The 21,092-nt window shown below is 43.4% G+C and overlaps 1 protein-coding gene and 1 pseudogene across 1 annotated transcript in view; both read right to left on the reverse strand.

The window, feature by feature from the left end:
* Window positions 1–21,092, reverse strand: part of LOC126417141 (dipeptidyl peptidase 1-like) — a 138,565-nt gene that overhangs the window by 15,456 nt on the left and 102,017 nt on the right. Inside the window, exons 5-7 of the mRNA XM_050085074.1 lie at window positions 17,280–17,422; window positions 14,517–14,642; window positions 10,451–10,637 (exon numbers count right to left, since the gene is read on the reverse strand). Of these exons, the coding sequence (XP_049941031.1) occupies window positions 10,451–10,637; window positions 14,517–14,642; window positions 17,280–17,422 (456 nt within the window). The remainder of the gene's footprint in view (window positions 1–10,450; window positions 10,638–14,516; window positions 14,643–17,279; window positions 17,423–21,092) is intronic.
* On the reverse strand, window positions 4,530–4,647 carry LOC126427898 (5S ribosomal RNA; annotated as a pseudogene).

A 21,092-nucleotide genomic window follows, 5' to 3' on the forward strand; every position in this document is an offset into this window, starting at 1 on the left:
ACATTTTATGTGGTAGTAATTGACTATGTTTAGTAAATATGTAATTCACCTACTATAAACTATTAATTCATGGAGAACAGAAAGCATTTTCACGCAGTTTCAATATTTTTTTTCATGCCAAAACATCAACAGAACTCCTATTCGACTTCATACGTAATTATGTGTTGACCGTTTTGTAATAAATGATATCAAAATGTCAGCAATAGCCCTCATCTCAAGTACGTACGAGTATGTCCACAAAGTAAGTTCCGTTTGGTTATATAAAACAAACGTGTACAAACACAGAAAAAATATTTATTGCACAAAAATCTATAACTATTAAACAACTTTTCTACATAGCTTCCGAAATGTTGTAGGCACTTGTCACAGCGTGGCACAAGTTTTTGTGTGCCTTATTCATAGAATGTTGCCCCCTGTGTATTCAACTATGTGGTAACATGTTCTTTCAGCTCGTCATCATCGTTGAATTGTTGACCACCAAGAACAGATTTTTGGTGTAAGAAGAGATGAAAGTCGCTAGGAGCGAGGTTCGGGCTGTACAGAGGATAATCAAACGCGTCCCAGTGAAATTCCTGTAAGAGTTTTTGGTCCAATTCGGGGTATGAGGTCGGGCATTATCGTGGAAAAAAACAACACCTTTTGACAGTAATCCTCGGCGCAATTTCTTAATGGTTTCGCAGTAACCATGTGCATTGATTGTTTGGCCTCGTGGTAAGAAAACAATCAGCAAAATGCGTTTTCTGTCCCAAAGAACGGTGCACTTGACTTTTCGAGGTGTCAATATTTGCTTACGCTTAACCTTCTTTGGGGATGAAGTGTGCCTCCATTCCACTGATTGCCGTTTTGTTCCAGGGGTGTGGTACGATACCCAAGTTTCATCCCCCGTGAGTATCTGAGAAAGAAAACCATCGCCTACTTCATTGTAGCGTGTCAAAAACTGAAGTGCACTGCCCATCTGTTGTTTTTTGTGTTCAGTAAGAATATTGGGTACCCAACGTGAGCAAAGTTTTCGAAATTTCACTTTTTAAGTAGCAATTTCATGAATTAGTGGTCGTGAGATTTGCGGAACTTCCATAGCAAGGGCACTAAGTGTAAACTTACGGTTGTGCTTAATCTTCTCTTCAATTTTGTGAACCAGTTCATCAGTAACCATAGACGGGCGTCCACTTCGTTCTTCATCGTGCACTTGATCATGTCCTTCATTGAACAGTCTGACCCATCTTCTAACCATTGAATCACTCATAGCATTTTATCCGTATACCTCACAGATTTGCCGATGAATTTCCTTTGGTTTAACTTTCTTTGCATTTAAAAAAAGAATCACAGATCTGATTTCACACGCGGCGGCATTTTCAATTACGGCTGACATTATAAAGAAGCACTGCAAAGCACTCGTCGGCAGCAGCGATCTGAAAATGGCGTACCTGTCTTCTCCTTGAGTCAGAGTAACTGCCGCGCAAGCTCGGAACTGCTATCGTAGCGCTGCCGCGGATAGAAATAGATACGGAACTTACTTTGTGGACGACACTCGTATATTAGCACACACACTGAGGTGACGGAAGTCATGGGGTACTTCTTAATATCGTGTCAGTCCTTGTTTTGCCCGACGTAGTGCAGCAGTTCGACAGGGCATGGACTCCACAAGTCGTTGCAAAGTGTTGTTGATGGAGGATTCTGTGCACGAAACGACCTCTCGATTATGTCCCATGTCGGGCAACTTGGCGGGCCATATCATTCTCTCGAATTGTCCAGACTGTTCTTCAAACCAATCGCGAACAACTGTGGCACGGTGACATGGTGCATTGTCGTGCATAAAAGCCGCGTGGGGTAGCTGCACAGTCTAGGGCATCTTGCCATGGTTCGCGCGCGGTCCCCCTTGTCGGAGGTTCGAGCCCTCCATCGGGCACGGGTGTGTGTGTTGCCCTTAGTGTAAGTTATTTTAGGTTAGATTAAGTAGTGTGTAACGCTAGGGACCGATGACCTCAGCAGTTTGGTCCCATAGGAACTTACCACAAATTTCCTTTCCTTTCCATCCATAAAAATTCCATCGTTGTTTGAGAACATGACGTCTACGAACGGCTGATAACGGTTTCCAAGTAGCCGAACATAACCATCTCCAGTCAATGATCAGTCCATTCCATGTAAACACAGCCCACTCCATTATGGAGGCAGCACCACCTTGCACAGTGCCTTGTGACAACTTGAGTCCATGGCTTCGTGACACCTGCGCCACATCCGAACCTTATCGTGAGCTCTTACCAACTGAAATTTGGACTCATCTGACCAGGCCAAGGTTTTCCAGTGTCTGAAGTCCAACTGACATGGTCACGAGCCCAGGACAAGCGCTGCAGGCGAGGTCGTGCTGTGGTTTGCTGCCATAGCTCACTTTCGCCAAATTTCGTAGCACTGTCCTAACGGATACGTTCGTCGTACGTGTTGCACTGATTTCTGCGGTTATTTCACTCAGTGTTGCTTGTCTGTTAGCACTGACTACACACACGCCCTGTTCTCGGTTGTTAAGTGAAGGCCATCAGCCACTGCGTTGTCTGTGATGAGAGATAATGCTCGAAATTTGGTAGTCTCGGTACGCTCTTGACACTGTGAATCTCGGAATATTGAATTCCGTAACGGTTTCCGAAACAGAATGTCCCATACGTCTAGTTCGAACTACCACTCCGAGTTCAAAGTCTGCTAACTACTGTCCTGCGGCCATAATTAAGAGTTACGTCTTTTCACCTGACTCACCAGAGTACAAATGACAGTCCCGCCAATGCTCTGCTCTTTCATACCTCGGTCCGCCCCGATAGCTGAGTGGTCAGCGTGGCGGTCTGTCACGCCAAGGGGCCCGGCTTCGATGCCCGGCTGGTTCAAAAATGGTTCAAATGGCTCTGAGCACCATGGGACTTAACATCTGTGGTCATCAGTCCCCTAGAACTTAGAACTACTTAAACCTAACTAACCTAAGGACATCATCACACACATCCATTCCCGAGGCAGGATTCGAACCTGCGACCGTAGCGGTCACCCGGTTCCAGACTGAAGCGCCTAGAACCGCACGGCCACACCGGTCGGCTTTCCCAGCTGGGTCGAGGATTTCTCCGCTCAGGGACTGGGTGTTGTGTTGTCCTCATTATCATTTCATTTCATCATCATCAGTGGAAGGCAACGGGAAACCACCACTGTAATCACTTCCCTAGACGCTCATGCGGTGGACCTCTCTGACGAGGCTTCCCCCAAGACAAGACCAGCCGTAAGGCAGAACACAAAGTTTAAGTTCATATCTTGTGTATGGGATACTGCCACTATCTGCATATGTGGATATCGCTATCCCATGACTTTTGTCACCTCAGTATAAATACAATATAAAAACTTTACTACAGGGTGACCTAACTTCACGAAAAAATTTCGGATGTTGTTTAGAGACATTTTCTGAGTATTTTGGTATCAGAGACTCGTGAGTCCAGCGGTTCGTTACAGAGTAATGATGTAATAATGATTTATTCTGGTTCTTACTGCAGTTACCTTTGTGTCTGTGAAAATATTTTCACAACAGTGATAAAGCCTGTAAATTCGTCACCAAAACGGACAAAACAGAGTACTGCAACAAACCGCAGACCCTCTTAGTGAACTGATGCCCGTGGTGCACATCGGCCATCTCTCGCCAGCCAACCAGTGCGTACTGTTGTGTGCCACTGATAACGTACTAATCCGAGACAGAAACGAGTAATACAGAATATAATACTGAGGGCCAAGAGAAAAGTGCACTTTGCTTTTGTGAACAGGAGGTATACTGTGTGAACGAACCATATTTGTTTCCAAACATATACATGACAGCACGTCTTCTGTCAAGAAAGAAAAGGAAGAAATGGAAACCTTAAGCCCTATATCCGAGATGGGTTCAATAGAGTTTTAAATGAAAAGATAGAGCTATGAAGTATGAAATTCCTCGAAAATTTTACACCAATTGTATTGCGATTTCCTGCAGCACCTAGAGCTCACCATCGGTGTCAAATGGCTCTGAGCACTATGGGACTTAACATCTGTGGTCATCAGTCCCCTAGAACGTAGAACTACTTAAACCTAACTAACCTAAGGACATCACACACATCCATGCCCGAAGCAGGATTCATCGGTGTCGTGGTGACACTAGACAACCAGACAATACAGATGATTATGAAGAGACCTTAAACCTAAGAGGATGGTTTTAATATGTAGATGTAAAATAGTACTATATTTTAATAATTTATCGTGACTGATAGATTGTACGCTGCTATTCTTAAATTTTATTCACATATTGCTTCTATACCTATGAGCACGACGTTAGATAGCGCTCCGTCTTCAGGCCACAAGTGGCCCATCGGGACCATCCGACCGCCGTGTCATCCTCATATGAGGAAGCGGATAGGAGGGGCGTGTGGTCAGCACACCGCTCTCCCGGTCGTTATGATGGTTTTCTTTGACCGGAGCCGCCACTATTCGGTCGAGTAGCTCCTCAGTTGGCATCACGAAGCTGAGTGTACCCCGAAAAATGGCAACAGCACATGGCGACCCGGATGGTCACCCATCCAAGTGCCGACCACGCCCGACAGCGCTTAGCTTCGGTGATCTGACGGGAACCGGTGTATCCACTGCGGCAAGGCCGTTGCCACGACGTTAGATAGATGTGGAATATTAATTATCTTTTTAAATATGCAGGCTGCCATTGGCATAAGTTCTTTATACTAACACATTCTGGAGCACTGACGATATTGCCAACGCAGCAGATAATTTGATGAGCAAACTGGAAACAAATATATCTTGTAAATCAGTACATGTAGCGTAACTTATATTGTTTCACATTACCGATTCAACTTTATAGAAAGAATGTACTGATGATCTCACATTATTTTATAAATGACACTTTAAACAGGGTGCTTGAAAGTGATCTACGACCATAATTGCACAAAAGTATGAAAATAAACTGAAAATTAACAATTGCAAGCAGCATGAAGTCATTCAAAAATTCATACCAATCATGGAGCCAGGTTCAAAGAAAATCATAGCTTAAATAACTGTACAGCAACTGTGGACCCTACAACGAGACAACTGAAGAAGTTCACTAAAATTTTGAATATTAACTACATATTAAGTTTCATCACGTTAAATACAAATAAGTTAATCCCTCTTAGTTTATCTAGGGTCTCATTTAAATTGGGAGTTGTTGTATTCTAGGCCCGCATCTCGTGGTCGTGCGGTAGCGTTCTCGCTTCCCACGCCCGGGTTCCCGGGTTCGATTCCCGGCGGGGTCAGGGATTTTCTCTGCCTCGTGATGGCTGGGTGTTGTGTGCTGTCCTTAGGTTAGTTAGGTTTAAGTAGTTCTATGTTCTAGGGGACTGATGACCATAGATGTTAAGTCCCATAGTGCTCAGAGCCATTTGAACCATTTTTTTTGTATTCTAGGACTGAAGCCCCCTATGGTACAGTGAGGTCTGCTGGGCTGCCTACCCGGCAGACGTCAACAACACAACAAGCAGCAACATGGTTGCAGTCAGGCTCGTGGGAAGTGCAACACGGGATAGGAGGCACCATCACTGCTGCACTGTTTACTTAATCTTGTCTTGTGTAAGAAAATAGAGCTGGTCGAGTGACGTTCAGCCCAGACAACATTTCAGAGCCTACACGGTTCCATGATAGTCAGTCGAATTGTTACTGCAGTGATAAGCATTTACCTCAGAGTTCTACGACCTGTTTTCCACAAGTTGCCTGACAGTGGTCATGGATTAACCATCGAGCAACCTGCCAAACTTCTACTCCGGTTTATGAAAATTTATAGAGTAAACTACACCTAGCAAGCTTACTATCCAGGACAGGACTTTGAATAAGCAACATATAATTAATCCAGTTTGGATTTTGCTTCTAAGTGATTTTCAGTGAACTAATGTATTTTATACACAACCTACCCATACGACTCGAACTATATACTGTGCATTGAATAAACTTGGTGAAGCTCGGTAATACCATTATTTGCACTTGCGTAGCGACCTCGGAGAAACTGAATTTTATTTGGGGTGCAATGTAACTGCCCTCACAAAAAATGGCGACACGGATGTTTGATAATTTACTTGAGTGACAATTTACATTGCAAAATTTTTTTGTAAATTTGTGGTTAGATCTTATGAGATAAAACTGCTTAGGTCATCGGTCCCTAAGCTTACACACTAGTTAATCTAACTTAAACTAACTTACGCTATGGACAACACACACACTCGTGCCCGAGGGAGGACTCGAACCTCCGACATGGGGAGCCACGCGGACGCGGACCTTGACAAGAAGCCCAGACCGCGCGGCTGCCCCGAGTGGCTTTACGTTGCAGTTGTGGTTACTTCATGCAGAGCATATTTTTGAACTATTCTCAGTGAAATATTTTGGTCTTCCTGCCAATTCCTTGAATTTGTTCTGATCAGACGTTTTTCCGTTTCAGTTTTGTAACTCTGAAACTGGATATCGCAATGTAATTAATATTGCTCCTGCAAAATGCGCAAAGGACACAGGAGTTTATCTTAGCAAAATTGTCCCACCCGAAAGTTAACCTAGCCCAAGCGATGAGAATGCCATTTCCGCCGTTTCCCAGTTTCGACAAGAAGTTGGAGCCGTGGCTCAACCACGTGGCCAGATCGGAACTACATACGCAGGCACTAAATCACAGGTGAAGAGCAACAAAGAGCCTTTCCCCATGCATATTTTGGTGATATGTACATTCTCATCCAGAAGCTTAATCATGAGGTAGAGCCTAGTGAATTAATAAACGTTCAGTTGAAAGAGAGCAAACAGATTACTATGATTCCCAAACACATGCAGTGCGGCTATACATATTTTTTCTCTGCGATTGAATTAAGAAAACGGACAAAGTTAGTGTGAGTGGTTAGCCTAATTACATTGGTTAACGTGCGATTTGTAAATTCCATTGTCTCAGTGAGAAGCAATCATACCTGAATTCATTACCGTGGAAGATTATTCTATTGCATCCAGCCGACAAATTTCTGAAAAATGATTTATTGGGGTTAGACGCTTGTTTACCACTCATCTGTGCTTTTGAACAAACAGTGACGTTGTCCATGGCATTGCAGGATTTCTCGATCATACCGTATTTCAAACTAGTACACCGCGCAGCAGCCCAGAGCGTTCACACCACCCCAGATCACGTGACGGGCCGGACAAAGCCAGCTGCTCTCTAGGCAAAGCAAGAAAACAAGTTCCCACGAAGTTACGCTCTTGTCTTAGTTATTTTATAATGCACCAGTGTGATGACTGTTATTTTCAAAGGACCAAGTGTATACAAGAAACACCACAAGGCCTAACTGTGTAATTCTGCACATCAGCTGTACATTAATGTCGTACTGACGAGTGGGTTCCGTTTTAGAAAGACTTTCAGGTAAACGTAGTTTTGCCATGGTCCACAAAAATTTCAAGTAGTGACGTAGCAATCAACTGCACCCTTGTCATTTTCCAGACTAATACAGGTCCTTCATCCACAATTCTCAATTGACAGTCTTATGAACAGTTAAGCTCACCACGTCTCAGAGTCAGCTGGCCAGTTACAACAATGACTGCATATCAGTCTGCCGTCAGTTCTGTACTAATGTACTTTGCAAGGATACAACAACCTCAGCAAAGCTGTTAGTGATCAACTAGCAGGGCGCTAGTAATATTCTTGCTCTCAGCCTATTCTCAAATTTGTGACTGGAAGAGCACGACTCAGCCAATCAACTGCTGGCCGTAGTACCTCATACATACCTTATGTGCCTCTTACGCAGGTTCGCAGCTACCTTAGGCAGCAAAACTACTTCTGTCAGGGATTATGGAGCACGTATTACGCTAAAGTGTTCAGCAATACCAAAATTGTTCAGAGTGCAAAACATTCCCTTTGTCTTGAAGGACAAACTTTGAATTCCAACTACTACAGGAATAAGGTGTCATTGGACCAAACAGCAACAGCCAATGGCTAAACCAATTGCGTCTGTAGAGAAACCAGATGGTCATATTCAAGTAGTAGAGTTACATAGCCCACCCAAAGGATACTGCTGTCTATCGTAAAGTTGTAAAGCTCGTCGGCCAGAGTGGTCCACAGACAGCTTGGCATCTACCCAAGTTCAAACTACTTCATAGGTTATTTGCCTCTTTATTTTACTTAGGCAAGCAATGTTGGGCGCCATCTCGAATCACCAAGCTGTTGGGTTACTCCATGTCTGACAATCAGGCCTTTACCAGAAAGCACCTCAATTAGCTACGTCCAAGATGCGGAAAACATCTCACATTTTTTTTTCCAGATGCTCTCCGTTCGTATGTCGACCTGGGCGACCCACGACAGCCTCAGCCAGCGTCTTCTCCACCTCATGGCCACATTTCGATGGACAGGGACAGTGCTACTGTCTTCGAAACCATCCCGATGCAGGTCGATGTTTGCCGACTGCAAGACCTCATCCCACTGACCCACTCATTGAGGCTGTTACCCACGACATCGATATGGGTCCGCCATCTTTGCCGGCCGCGGTGGCCGAGCGGTTCTAGGCGCTTCAGTCCGGAACAACGTGGCTGCTGCGGTCGCAGGTTCGTATCATGCCTCAGGCATGGATGTGTGTGATGTCCTTAGGTTAGTTAGGTTTAAGTAGTTCTAAGTCTGGGGGGCTGATGACCTCAGTTGTTAAGTCCCATAGTGCTAAGCGCCATTTGAACCCTCTTCTTGAACCGCCATCTTTTCCCTAGGCAGAGGGGCGTGGGAGGGGGGATTCTGCACCCTAGGGCTTAGTCCCCCTGCCATTACAGCCAGGTCTGCCAGATTGTCTACCCAGTAGACATCAACAGCACAACAGTAACACGTTTACGGTCAGGCTCGCAGAGGGCGCTACACAGACATGCAGCGCCAAAATCACTGCATTCTTTTCTTACGCCAGTCACTTTTAGGAAAATAGAGTAGGGCAAGCAACAGGTTGCTCAAGCATATTTAGGAGACTGCACGTCTCCACGATAGCAAGTGGAATTGTGACCCCAGTGAGATGAAGTGCTCAGCAGTTACCTCCAGATTCTATTAATGGTGTCAGCCTGCATAGCTGGGTGCTTACGTGCTCGTCTCCCATGCAAGCGGGCCCGGGTTCGATTCCCGACCAGGTTGGAGATTTTCTCTGCTCGGGGACTGGGTGTTGTGTTGTGCTCATCATCATTTCATCCTCATCACCGGTGCGCAAGTCGCCCAATGTAGCGTCGACTGAAGACGTGCTCTTGGCGGCCGAACTTCCTTGGATGAGGCCTCTCGGCCAACGATGCCATACGCTCATTTCATTTTTTCTGCTAGTGGTTACCCTCGAGTTTCATAGCAGTTTGCTATCAAACACATGGGGTCGCAAATGTCGGGAAATACCCCAGAAGTGGATGACAGATGTTGAATATGTACGTCACCAGATGACGTACCTCGCCGCATGTGCAGTGGCTGGGCATGTTGATCCTACTCTCGCGGGTAGTGGGCAGTGTTAGACATCGCTCCACTAGACTACTCTGTTTTCGTAAATGTACACCAGTTCATCGTACCAGTGTATTACCACAAGCACTACCGCATCACATCGGACAATACAGGAATGAGTACAGAGTACCCTAGTGTAACAATGTGTAGGGCCTAGCACTGTTCCCCTATCGGCGAGGGTAACATCTATAAGCCAAACTGCTGCACATAGGTGAAGTACGCCATCTGCTGACGTTACACGTTCAACATTTGTCATCCACTTTTGGCGTATTTACCGTCATTTCCGACACCAAGTTTCTTATAACAAATTAATCATATCAGTGTTTCTACATCGCTTCTGTATAGTGCCTTGAATGAAAGTGGTAATTTTCATTAATACTGCCATTTGTGGTTACGTAGCCGTCTTGAAGAATCCGACATTTGGCGTTCAATACAGCCCTTCGTGACTGCTGTCACAACAGGAGTACTGGCCGATATCTGAGGTAGTGGTCTCAGACTGAAACTTCCTGGCAGATTAAAAATGTGTGCCAGATCGAACCCGGGACATTTCTTTCTTCTAGTAGTACCAGCTTCACAAGGTTATCAGGAGAACTACTGTGAAATTTAAGAGGTCGCAGAAGAGGTACTGATGGAAATACAGCTGTGAGAGTGGGTCGTGCGTGAGTTGCGCTTGCAGGGTGAGTCGTGAATCGTGGTAGGGTAGCTCTCGCACTTTCCCCTGAAAGGCAAAGGCCCTAGGTTCAATCCCAGTGCAGCCCAGAGTTTTAATCTACTAGGAAGTTTGAAAGCAGTGCACACACAACCGCACAGTGAAAATTCATTCTGGTCCCAGACTACATGGGAAACACTACCCTAAGGCGCTGCAACTTTTGGTATTGTTAGTGTTCAGCCAAGGATCAGTGTGACAGTAACATTCATCAATTAAGGACTGGTAATAAACCTGTGAGTATAATGTACCTTGCCATATCTGCCGGCCACGAGGTAGGCGAACCCTCCGGAGCAGCCCTGGTCGAGCGGGCTGCAGCTGACCACGTCCTGCGGGGAGAATACGGGCTGCTGCGTGCTGTTGGTCTGGATGCGGATGCGCGCCTCCAGCATGCCGGCCGCGGAGAAGGCGAAGCAGCTACCGCAGTTACCTTGGTTCCTGCAAATAAAGACGCTCTCACTGTGCGACACTTCAGCAACAACGGATCAGGCTGAGGCAGAATTTTTCTTGCCGAGGCTGTTTTTCTTTTCATACTTACCGTACTGTGTTGTTATTTACGGTACCTGATGTGTGTAAATTTTAGTGCTAACGGCAAAGAGAAAACATTGCCCGTGTAATTCAGTGAAGATAAAGCGGGAAAGAGTTTAAATAGTGTAGGAGTGACGTTACGGAGAAATGCTGAGGGATGGCATGTGAATTTTTGTGGAAAACTATTTGAAAGTACATGAGGTCAATTAAGTTCTGTGGAAGAGTGTATGGAGTAAAGCTTAAATGGTATATAATCAAAGAGTACTGACCAGGTGAAAATTCCTCAGTCAGTATTAAATTATAGCTGGTTTATGTATTCCCACAGTTTAGAAAACTGTAAGTTACAAAACAGATAAGCAAATTTACCGTTTCAGATCATGAGGTATCCGTAATTTAACATACAGACTATGTTTCTTTGATATTTGTTTATGTTTGCGTTAATGTTTGCACCAACTATGAAAATCTGAATTGCCAGTGCTCTCTCTCTCTCTCTCTCTCTTTCTCTCTTTCGGTGTGTGTGTGTGTGTGTGTGTGTGTGTGTGTGTGTGTGTGTGTGTGTGTGTGTAGGTTATGAGCCCTGAACCAACGATGATGTAAAGATGCATTACTACTAAATAGCATTTTTTTAAATCTGGATATCGGACTGTGAAAGAACGTTGTCAAAAGCAGCAAATCAGATAGGAGATCAATTTCAACTTACGACAGAATCAAACGGGTGCCTGATAAATAGCAGGACGTTGTTAAAAGTAGTCACACAGAAAGAAAAGGAGATTAATTCAATTTGACGACAGAATTTATAAGGTGCCTGCTTTGGGGAAGCTTGTGAATACCCTGTACGCACAACGGCAAACCTTTTACTGTGTTTAGTAATATTTGCCTAACACAGTAAATGTCTTTCATCTATTTTACGTTCTCTCTAAGACGACCCTCGCTGAAGAAGCTGACGGGAGTGACTGAAATCGATATAAACTGACTGACATCGACCGGTGTTTACTTATTTATGGTCGCTGCTAGCTCAAAGTATCAGACAGTGCTGTATTTAATACGCCTGCGTCTACGAAAGCAGAAGTGAAACACTGAGGTAACGACCACTGAAATGCTATATGTAATAGAATTTCAAATAACCTTCATTACTGATTACAGACGCATGAAGATAGATGCTAACCAGCCCGAGAAAGTCTACTCACAAAGTTCTGAGGACCGTCGTGATATGATTACTGCTATCCCTTACATATCGTTGCAGTAGGGACCGCGAGAACAAGGTTAGATTATTTACAGCGCGCACAGAGAGATTTCCAAACAGTGATTCTTTCTGCGCTCTATAAATGAATGGAGCGGGGAGAAGCCCTAACAACTGGTACAGTGAGAAGAAGTCTATCACGCACTTCATAATGATTTGCAGAGTATGATTGTAGATGTAGACGTCAAAAGCGGATGTTTTAACATTTGTACAACTTTGTGACTCCACAATGAGGTGGAATGTAGGTTTCGAAAATTCCAATCAGATTAAAACTGTGCCTGATCGATATTCAAGTCCAGAAACTTTCCTTTCAGGGCCATTGCCCTTACTGGCTGAGCTAGCCATGTACGACTCGGGACTCACGCTCACAGCTGCGCTTCGGCCAGTACCTCCGTCACACTTCCCGCGATTCACAGTAACTCTCTACGTACACGGAAGACCTTTTCTGCCAGGAAAGAGATCGCGGAGAAATGGCTTATCGATTACATTTTCGCCGGCCGAAGTGGCCGTGCGGTTCTAGGCGCTGCAGTCTGGAACCGCGAGACCGCTATGGTCGCAGGTTCGAATCCTGCCTCGGGCATGGATGTGTGTGATGTCCTTAGGATAGTTAGGTTTAACTAGTTCTAAGTTCTAGGGGACTAATGACCTCAGAAGTTGAGTCCCATAGTGCTCAGAGCCATTTGAACCATTTGATTATATTTTCAGAATGAATATACAGGGTGTTTCAAAAACGACGGGTATATTTGAAACGGCAATAAAAACTAAACGAACAGCGATAGAAATACACCGTTTGTTGCAATATGCTTGGGACAACAGTACATTTTCAGGCAGACAAACTTTCGAAATTACAGTAGTTACAATTTTCAACAACAGATGGCGCTGCGGTCTGGGAAACTCTATAGTACGATATTTTCCACATATCCACCATGCGTAGCAATAATATGGCGTAGTCTCTGAATGAAATTACCCGAAACCTTTGACAACGTGTCTGGCGGAATGGCTTCACATGCAGATGAGATGTACTGCTTCAGCTGTTCAATTGTTTCTGGATTCTGGTGGTACACCTGGTCTTTCAAGTGTCCCCACAGAAAGAAGTCACAGGGGTTCATGTCTAGCGAATAGGGAGGCCAATCCACGCCGCCTCCTGTATGTTTCGGATAGCCCAAAGCAATCACACGATCATCGAAATATTCATTCAGGAAATTAAAGACGTCGGCCGTGCGATGTGGCCAGGCACCATCTTGCATAAACCACGAGGTGTTCGCAGTGTCGTCTAAGGCAGTTTGTACCGCCACAAATTCACGAAAAATGTCCAGATAGCGTGACGCAGTAATCGTTTCGGATCTGAAAAATGGGCCAATGATTCCTTTGGAAGAAATGGCGGCCCAGACCAGTACTTTTTGAGGATGCAGGGACGATGGGACTGCAACATGGGGCTTTTCGGTTCCCCATATGCGCCAGTTCTGTTTATTGACGAAGCCGTCCAGGTAAAAATAAGCTTCGACAGTAAACCAAATGCTGCCCACATGCATATCGCCGTCATCAATCATGTGCACTATATCGTTAGCGAATGTCTCTCGTGCAGCAATGGTAGCGGCGCTGAGGGGTTGCCGCGTTTGAATTTTGTATGGATAGAGGTGTAAACTCTGGCGCATGAGACGATACGTGGACGTTGGCGTCATTTGGACCGCAGCTGCAACACGGCGAACGGAAACCCGAGGCCACTGTTGGATCACCTGCTGCACTAGCTGCGCGTTGCCCTCTGTGGTTGCCGTACGCGGTCGCCCTACCTTTCCAGCACGTTCATCCGTCACGTTCCCAGTCCGTTGAAATTTTTCAAACAGATCCTTTATTGTATCGCTTTTCGGTCCTTTGGTTACATTAAACCTTCGTTGAAAACTTCGTCTTGTTGCAACAGCACTGTGTTCTAGGCGGTGGAATTCCAACACCAGAAAAATCCTCTGTTCTAAGGAATAAACCTTGTTGTCTACAGCACACTTGCACGTTGTGAACAGCACACGCTTACAGCAGAAAGACGACGTACAGAATGGCGCACCCACCGACTGCGTTGTCTTCTATATCTTTCACATCACTTGCAGCGCCATCTGTTGTTGAAAATTGTAACTACTGTAATTTCGAAAGTTTGTCCGCCTGAAAATGTACTGTTGTCCCAAGCATATTGCAACAAACGGTGTATTTCTATCGCTGCTCGTTTAGTTTTTATTGCCGTTTCAAATATACCGGTCATTTTTGAAACACCCTGTATCACTCCACTGCGAAGTGTGATCTGTAATTAATGGCAAGACTGAGAGTTGCTGTCCGGCTCACAATTTAATCTGCTGGGAATTTTCAAAACATGCTGAGTGATCGGATACCCATAAACAATTCACCATATGCGATCTTTACTAGTCTGTCATCTAACATATTGCCAGTCAACATAAGAAGAATGGAAGTCGAACTAAACCATTGACTGTTTCTGTCTGCCGTTCGTAGTGACTTTTTGACGTTCAACTTAGCTGCACACTCCAGTTGGTCAGGAGGAGGCTCACCTGACTGGAGACACGTAGTTGACTCCGTCGACGTCCCTCCAGTCCCACTGCCTGGGCAGGTAGGAGGCGCGTCGCTTCAGCTCCGCCGTCACAGGTGCGGGCCCCGGCCTCTCTGCCAGCCACGTACTGCAAAAAGAACATACACCCGTCCGCTGTCACTCGTGTTGACGGCATCGTCCATTCGACTAGTGTTAGGGCTACTTATCTTCCTTTTATAAGAGAAGCCGACTTCGTATGGGTAGTACCAAGCATATAAGGCCGGACAACTTTATTAAAACTGACAGAACAACGTTAACTCTAAATTCTAGTATTACTTAAATGATTTAATCATCACAGTTCAAAAAAGTTCTCATAAATCACGACTTCGTCGGCAAAGATCGTCTTAATTCAACTAACTGACACGAAATATGTATTAATTATACAGAAAACCTTCCTGTCTGTCTGTGTGAAAACCATACCTACAGAAACTGCTGAGATTAGCCCAAACACACAAACAGCAAAAAGCGGCGGGTGTCTTTATAGATGTGTATACAGGGGATGTCCGGCACATAGGTCTCGTGCGGTTGAAGCGGTACTGAATAGCATATTTCATGACAGGTGGATTGGTCGTAGAAGCACCATACCATACCCCGCGCATTCACCGGATCTGACGTCCCCGGATTTCTTTCTGTGGGGAAAGTTGAATGGTATTTACTATCGCGATCCACCGACAACGCCTGACAACATGCGTCAGCGCATTCTCAATGTATGTGCGAACATTACGGAAGGCGAACTACTCGCTGTTGAGAGGAATGTCGTTACACGTATTGCCACATACATTGAGGTTGACGGCCATCATTTTGAGCATTTATTGCATCAATGTGGTATTTACAAGTAGTCACGCTGTAACAGCGTGCGTTCTCAGAAATGATAAGTTCACAAATGTACATGTATCACATTGGAACAACCGAAATAAAATGTTCAAACGTACCCACGTTCTGTATTTTAATTTAAAAAACCTGCCTGTTACCAACTGTTCGTAAAAATTGTGTGCCATATGTTTGTGACTATTACAGCGCCATCTATCACAAAGCGAAAAAAGTGGTCCAACTAAAACAGTCATAATTGTTTACGTATTACACGAATATGTAATAAAAAATGGGGGTTCCTATGTAACAAAACGCAGCGCCATCTAGCGGGCCAACCATAGCGCCATCTGGTTTCCCCCTTCAAGCTAGACGAGTTTCGTTCTTTGTAGTTTTTTCGTTTGATGCTTATTTTGTGAGATATTTGGCCCGGTCACTATCAATGGACCACCCTGTATAGCGCGATTCAGCTACCCCTACCTATGGGTTTTATATAACCTGCAACGCCTTCAAAAACTGCGTGCGATATTTTCATAGTTTTCGTTACATGCAAACTGCAAGACCTACAGGAAAAAATGAATAAGACCTTTTCATGGGAAACTTAATGTAGTTAAATTTTATACTGGGATACATTTCCGCTAGAGGCCGCAGTTTTCGAATTATTCATGAAAAACGCACAAAAGTGACCATAAGACGCGTGTCTCTTCAGCTCCGCCTTCAAACACGCTTCTCTTGAATAATTCGAAAACAATCGCCTCCAGCGAAAAGGTGTCCCCGTACAAAATTTAACTACATTAAATTTCCTACAAAAAGGTCCTGTTCATTTTTTCTATAGGGCTAATAGTTCCTATGTAACGAAGGAGGGAATATGAAAATCTTGCTTGTGGTATTTGAATGCAATGCGGGTTGCATAAAACCCATAGGTAGAGACAGTTTAATTAACCTGTGTATAAAGATATGTAGTAATATTAAAGTCAACATTGTTTCACAATTACTTAGCAATAATCTGAATTACAGTCGGAAGTAGCCCGTACACAAGCATGATGAAAATTGTTGTAAGATAATAATATGTTGCCTATTCCATGATATTTCGCGATTTCACCCGAAAGATGTTAACTTGCTGCAACCACTTTCCCACTGACAAACACTCAGCCATTCGCAAGTGAAATTTAGAGTTGAAGAATGCCAGTATTGTTAGCTATATTTATGCGACGCATGCACATCTTGTCAGCATCGCCACCGCTGTAGAATTTAGCACCTTTAATTCGGCAGCATATCGCGGTAATGCGAGTTGGCTTCGTCACAGTGGTCCAAAACGTGTCTAACCATAGGCATACACAAGAAAACGGCGGCGAGGAGATGAGGGCCGGGGGGGGGGGGGGGGAGAATGCAAGAGAAAGGTGGCACTTTCTCCTCTTGGAACCATTCTAGAGCATAACTGTTTGAAGCATATTGCAAAGGCTACCGTGCCGCTATCAGAACGGACGGCAAAAAGACATAATAACCATGAGCCCATTCGGCACGGTTTGTCTATCTTGTGCACGGAAGACGCACTGTTACGTGCTTTGAAAGTTCGAAAATATATCTCAAGTTATTCTCAGCCGATGTTACGAAGTAACATAAAGTTGAGAACGGATATTATCTGACAGGCGAAAATATTGCATTATTGAGAAGTTTTAGAATAATTCATGCTATTTAGCAATATATCAAAACTTTGTAGTGTTGCACTCTGCCTGATTTCTAGCGACCTGTCAAGGACCTCCTAAGTTGATGGTAAACGATCATTCTGTTTAGATGGACATGCGGAGTTGTTAGATGGTCGTCTGAGACTGAATAATAGCTAATTTAGTCTTTCTGGTTATTGAATGAAAAGATTAGAATCTCAGCCATTGCAAAATTCTCTTGAAAGTAGGCTTACCTTTTGCCTCCAGCCATATTAATGAGCTCTTCTCTTGTCATTCCTACAAACTTATCGTATACCTTTGCTTTCCACAACTTCTGCGACTTGTTTATTTCAGTTACCAAACGTGTCTCCTGCAAAACGTCAACTATTTGCGCCATCTGCAACAGGAAGATACCTTAGTCATATTCCAATAAATGCTGGTATGTAGTAAGCATCGAAGATAAACATTTGAGTTTCTGAACTGCCTAGCTCTATTAGATAAAGCCTGAAGATTTAGTGTGCACTGTCAAACATTTTGGTATCATCGTAGTGCCAAAGATTACAAGTTATTAGAGTACACTAAAAACTAAAATATTACCTTTTTTACTAAATGTCCGTCGAAATTACGCAATTCAAAATTTTTTTTAAGATTGCATAGGCAAATTTAATGCGAGATGCTGAAGTGTAATTAAGTGATAGTAAATAAACTTACGAAGTGTCAGTCAAATTACATAAATGTGCTGAATCAGGTCGTTGTGATGTGAATGTAAGTGTCTAAATGGAACCGCATTAACATGAAAGATTCGTGAGTCAGCAATTAGTCTCAATCCAAGCGAAATACAAACCGTTACAGCAGTGTGCCGAATGGTAACTGATAATAACAGTACTATGATTTTGATATACGTCTTGCAGTAAATAACTGAGTTTTCGTAAAAATAGTTGCCCAGAGACGTACGAGCGCTGTAATGATGGCTTGTAAATCTCAGAGAACCTCTGGTAAAAAGCTGAGAATAAATGTAAATATAATTCATATTCTGTACTCTGATGATTACGCCAATTAGAAACTGAAGCAGAAAAGACGCTCCACAAGCGTTCAGATCAATGTCAGTCCATATGTAAATTTGCAGTGTTCCAAAATATACATAACATAACTTTCCTTTATTAGGGATCGAGGTGGACGGATTCGAATGTCCGTATAAGATTGTTGCTGAAACACTAAGCTTGTGTTATGTCATTATGTGCAAGATGATTCGCGATGGAGCAATATGAATACTGGTAATGATGAATAAAGATATTAAAAGTGATTCTTTGAATTACCATGTTGTTATTCAACAGGAGTAATGTGAACAAGCACTAACGACAGTTAGAAAAGCGGTAGCATCGGAATTCTAATTGAGCACTCCCTACATTGTATTTCTGTGTTATACCGCTTCACCATCTCACTCTCTGCATAAAGTGAATTGAGGATACTTTAACTCCTTTCTAGGCCTCAAAGGGTATAACTCTGATTCTATAGTAGTCTGAGGGAAGATGCCAAATGAGGCACAGTACGTACCAAATTTCTTGATAAACACTATCCGATCAAAGCTATCCAAACGCTATTAGTGGGCATAAATAAGGAGTGTATACGCTCTTCACCTTTATGACGGTTTGAGCTTTGCAGGGGACACTTTCAACGAAGTGTCGGATGCTGGGGTCTGGGGAGAAAGTGATGTTCCAGCTCATCCCAGTGACGATCCATTGGGTTCATATCGGGACTATGAACAGGACATCCATTTCAGGAATGAGAGGATGCATTGTCATGAAGTTTCAAACATTCTTTGTCCCCGAACTGTTCGTCTACTCTACGCAGTAAGCGATGCTACAAAATGTGTTCATATCCTCCCCCATTTAGCATTTTCTTAAGGGCAACAGGAGGCAACATCATAAACACGAGAAGCACCTCCATACCGTTACACCACCTTCTCCGTACTTCATTGTTGGCATTACTCACGAAGGCAGGTAAGGTTCTCCAGGCATTCGCCAAACCCAAACCCTTCCATCGGATAGCCACAGGATCTAACGTTATCAATCACTCGAAATCGCCCGATACCTGTCACCTACTGTTCAGTGGCGTCGATCCTGTCGTCACCTCAAGCATCACTAAGCAATGCCTGCAGTACAGCGTGGCTTACGAGCAACTGCTCGAATATTGTACCTCATTCGTTTTAACTCTTACGCGTGGTCATTGTGCCAATTGGACTTCTGGTAACAATTTGGAATTAACAACTGATTCCTTTCTGCTGACTTCACGTTACTTTTTACAGCCACCTCCGCAATGCTCGATGGTCCCTCTCGTCAGTATGTGAGGTCTGCCTGGTACTGGTTTCTCTGTGGTTGTTCTTTCACCTTTCCATTTCAAAATCACATCCCCAGCTGTCGATTTGGGCAGCTTTAGAAGGATTGAAATGTCACTCAAGGATTTCTTATTCCGGTGACGTCCAGTTAAATAGTCCATGTTTGAAGCAACTGGGCTCTGCTGGCCAACCCATTCTGTTGGTATTGAATCTCTTCTGACAACACAATACTTGAAGTTTTAAACATGGCTGCGTAGTCAGTAACCGTTTACAAATCACAGTTAAAGCAATTACAGCCCTCGGTCACAAAATTTAAGTCTTTTGACCAGGTTTTGACACTTCTTGGGTGCCTTCATCAGAAATTAAATATTCAAATTGGCCTATAATATAAGTACAAAATTATAGGAAAATTTTTTTATATAATAGTTTAAGTAATGACTAACAATACAAGGAAGAAAGAGTATTTACATATCACGTATAAGATAAATATCAAGCGATACGGCTTCAGTCACAAAATTTTAAAAAAGAATACATGGAAGGCGCGCCACTATGAGCTGCTCATTCATATAAATCCACAGGTAGCAACAGACTGAGTCGCCCGCGTTTGCAACTGCGGGCAGGTTAACATGGTACCAAGAGTGCCATCTAGTAGCCGCAAGTACAAGCTAGCTACTTAACATTCAAATAACGACAGACGAATATCATGATTAACATTATTCAGTGCATGACGTAAAAGGTAATATTTTGTTTGACAGCAGCAGATAAGGCAACATTTTCTCTACATCAGAGCTTAGAAGTACAGTTTAAAGGATGAAAACACCATTACAGAAAACACAAAGGGGGCTGAATACACAGCCTGTAGAAAAACGATATAACGTGAAATACAGCCAATATAAACCATTTAATAAACGAAAAATTATGATCTGATTTGGATTGAAAAAACATTTCGGTAACTGCAAGAGGAAACCCGAAAGCAAATATCAAGTAACAGCTTTATACAGTTGAAGAAATTTTATTACGTAATTATACCTGGTCATTGGGAATGAGGCTATCATGTAGAGAAAGATGTTTAAAAATTTCTAATTCTTCGAGAATATCTAATCTACGTCCTTTCTTCTCGGAGTGCAAAATGTTGATATCGTGAACAGTTTTAGGCGCGTGACCTGTAATCAGAAGATGGTCGGCAAAAGACAAATTTTGGGTGCTAGTGCCATTTTTCCTTAAAAGATGTTCTTTATATCTGATTCTAAAGGCAGGCCCTGTTTCTCCAATGTAGTAAGAACAGCAGATGTCGCAGAAAAACTTATAGACGCCAGAATTTTCCAAAGGGTAACGAGTCGTTTTTAACTTATGAATGAAGTTTCTCTTCAAATTATTATTGGTAAAAAAGGCAACGTTATGGCTATATTTACGACGAAAAAAGGCATTGAATCTAATACGAGATGGGCCCCGAGAATGGGATAGAAAAATGTTTTTTGAGTTATATTCAATGATAGAGGTGCCGAGAGTAGTAACTCTTTTAACAGTTTTCTTTTTAGGGATGTCATCCACTAGGCCAGGTTCATATTCGTTACTAACTGCTACCGTTTGGAGCAAATTAATCTCTTCATTGAATTTTTCTTTCGAGAGTGGAACAGAAGTAGCCCTATGAATAGCAGAGTGAAAAAAAAGCGTTTTTATGAGTTTGTAGTTGCATGGAGGACGAAGGTACGATCTGGTCAGTGTATGTTTC

Source organism: Schistocerca serialis, chromosome 1 (genome assembly GCF_023864345.2).
Source record: "Schistocerca serialis cubense isolate TAMUIC-IGC-003099 chromosome 1, iqSchSeri2.2, whole genome shotgun sequence".
Lineage (NCBI taxonomy): Eukaryota > Metazoa > Arthropoda > Insecta > Orthoptera > Acrididae > Schistocerca > Schistocerca serialis.